At 59.7% G+C, this 1,004-nt stretch overlaps 1 protein-coding gene across 1 annotated transcript in view; it reads left to right on the plus strand.

Moving 5' to 3' along the window:
• Positions 1-534, plus strand: part of LOC109925063 (isocitrate dehydrogenase [NAD] subunit gamma, mitochondrial-like) — a 17,181-nt gene extending 16,647 nt beyond the window's left edge. The window contains exon 5 of the mRNA XM_048619947.1: positions 375-534. Within this exon, the coding sequence (XP_048475904.1) occupies positions 375-534 (160 nt within the window). The remainder of the gene's footprint in view (positions 1-374) is intronic.
• The last annotated feature ends 470 nt before the right edge of the window (positions 535-1,004 follow it).

A 1,004-nucleotide genomic window follows, 5' to 3' on the forward strand; every position in this document is an offset into this window, starting at 1 on the left:
GTGACGGAGATAGGGTGGGGGGCGTAAGGGGCTGGAGGAGGTGACGGAGATAGGGGTCAGTTATAATGAGGTGCAGGTCCGTGGAGCATTACCTTGATGTGGTGGGAGGTGGTTCGGAGCCGAGTGAACTGAGAGATTTGAAAGGCAGTTTGTCCAGGGTTGGGCGGGGGTGTCTGGGGTTGTAGGTGGGGCATGAACAGTCTCTGTGCCCGCGAGAGTGTGCGCGTGGGTGTGTGGGATGTGGGTGGGTGGGGTGGGGGGGAGGGGGTGGAGCGGGACGGGGTTGTTGGGGTTTCCGGGATCGTGTGGGACGGCCATGGCTCTCGCCAAGCCTCACGCCTCTCTTTCCTCCCCCCACTCCACCCCCGTGCCAGGTGCGCCTGTGTGCCCGTCGACTTTGAGGTGGTCGATGTCCGACCGTCCCTGAGCAACGAGGCTGACATCGAGGGGGTGCTCACCGCCATTCGGAGGAACCGGGTGGCACTGAAAGGTGAGTGGGGCTTTCCCTGGGGAGCGGGCGTGATGGGGGGGTAGTGGTGGTGTCGCCAGCGGTGGTTTCGGAGGGGTAGGGGGCTTTTGCTGAGCCACTCCAGTTTGATGGTTTCATATTGACACTGCCCGCTGCAGTGCCATCAGTCTCCGGCACCCTACCCCTTGTCACAACCGCTGCTGCCAGCTTCTTCGAAACACAGACAGCAGCAAGAGTAGGAGGCCATTCAGCCCTCTTTGCTTGCTGCCCCATTTCCATTTGATCCTCTATCTCCACACCAGAGTCGCGCAGCGCGGAAACAGACCCTGTTTCCGGTCCATGCCGACCAGATATCCCAAACTAAAGTGGTTCCACTTGCCAGCATTCGGCCCATATCCTTCTAAACCCTTCCTATACGTGTGCCCATCCAGATGCCTTTTAAATGTTGTAACTATACCAGCCCCCACCCTCTGGCAGCTCGTTCCACACACGCACCACCCTCTGTGTGGAAAAAGTTGACCCTCAGGTCCCTTTC

This window comes from Rhincodon typus, chromosome 44 (assembly GCF_021869965.1).
Source record: "Rhincodon typus isolate 14 chromosome 44, sRhiTyp1.1, whole genome shotgun sequence".
In the NCBI taxonomy this organism is placed as follows: Eukaryota; Metazoa; Chordata; class Chondrichthyes; order Orectolobiformes; family Rhincodontidae; genus Rhincodon; species Rhincodon typus.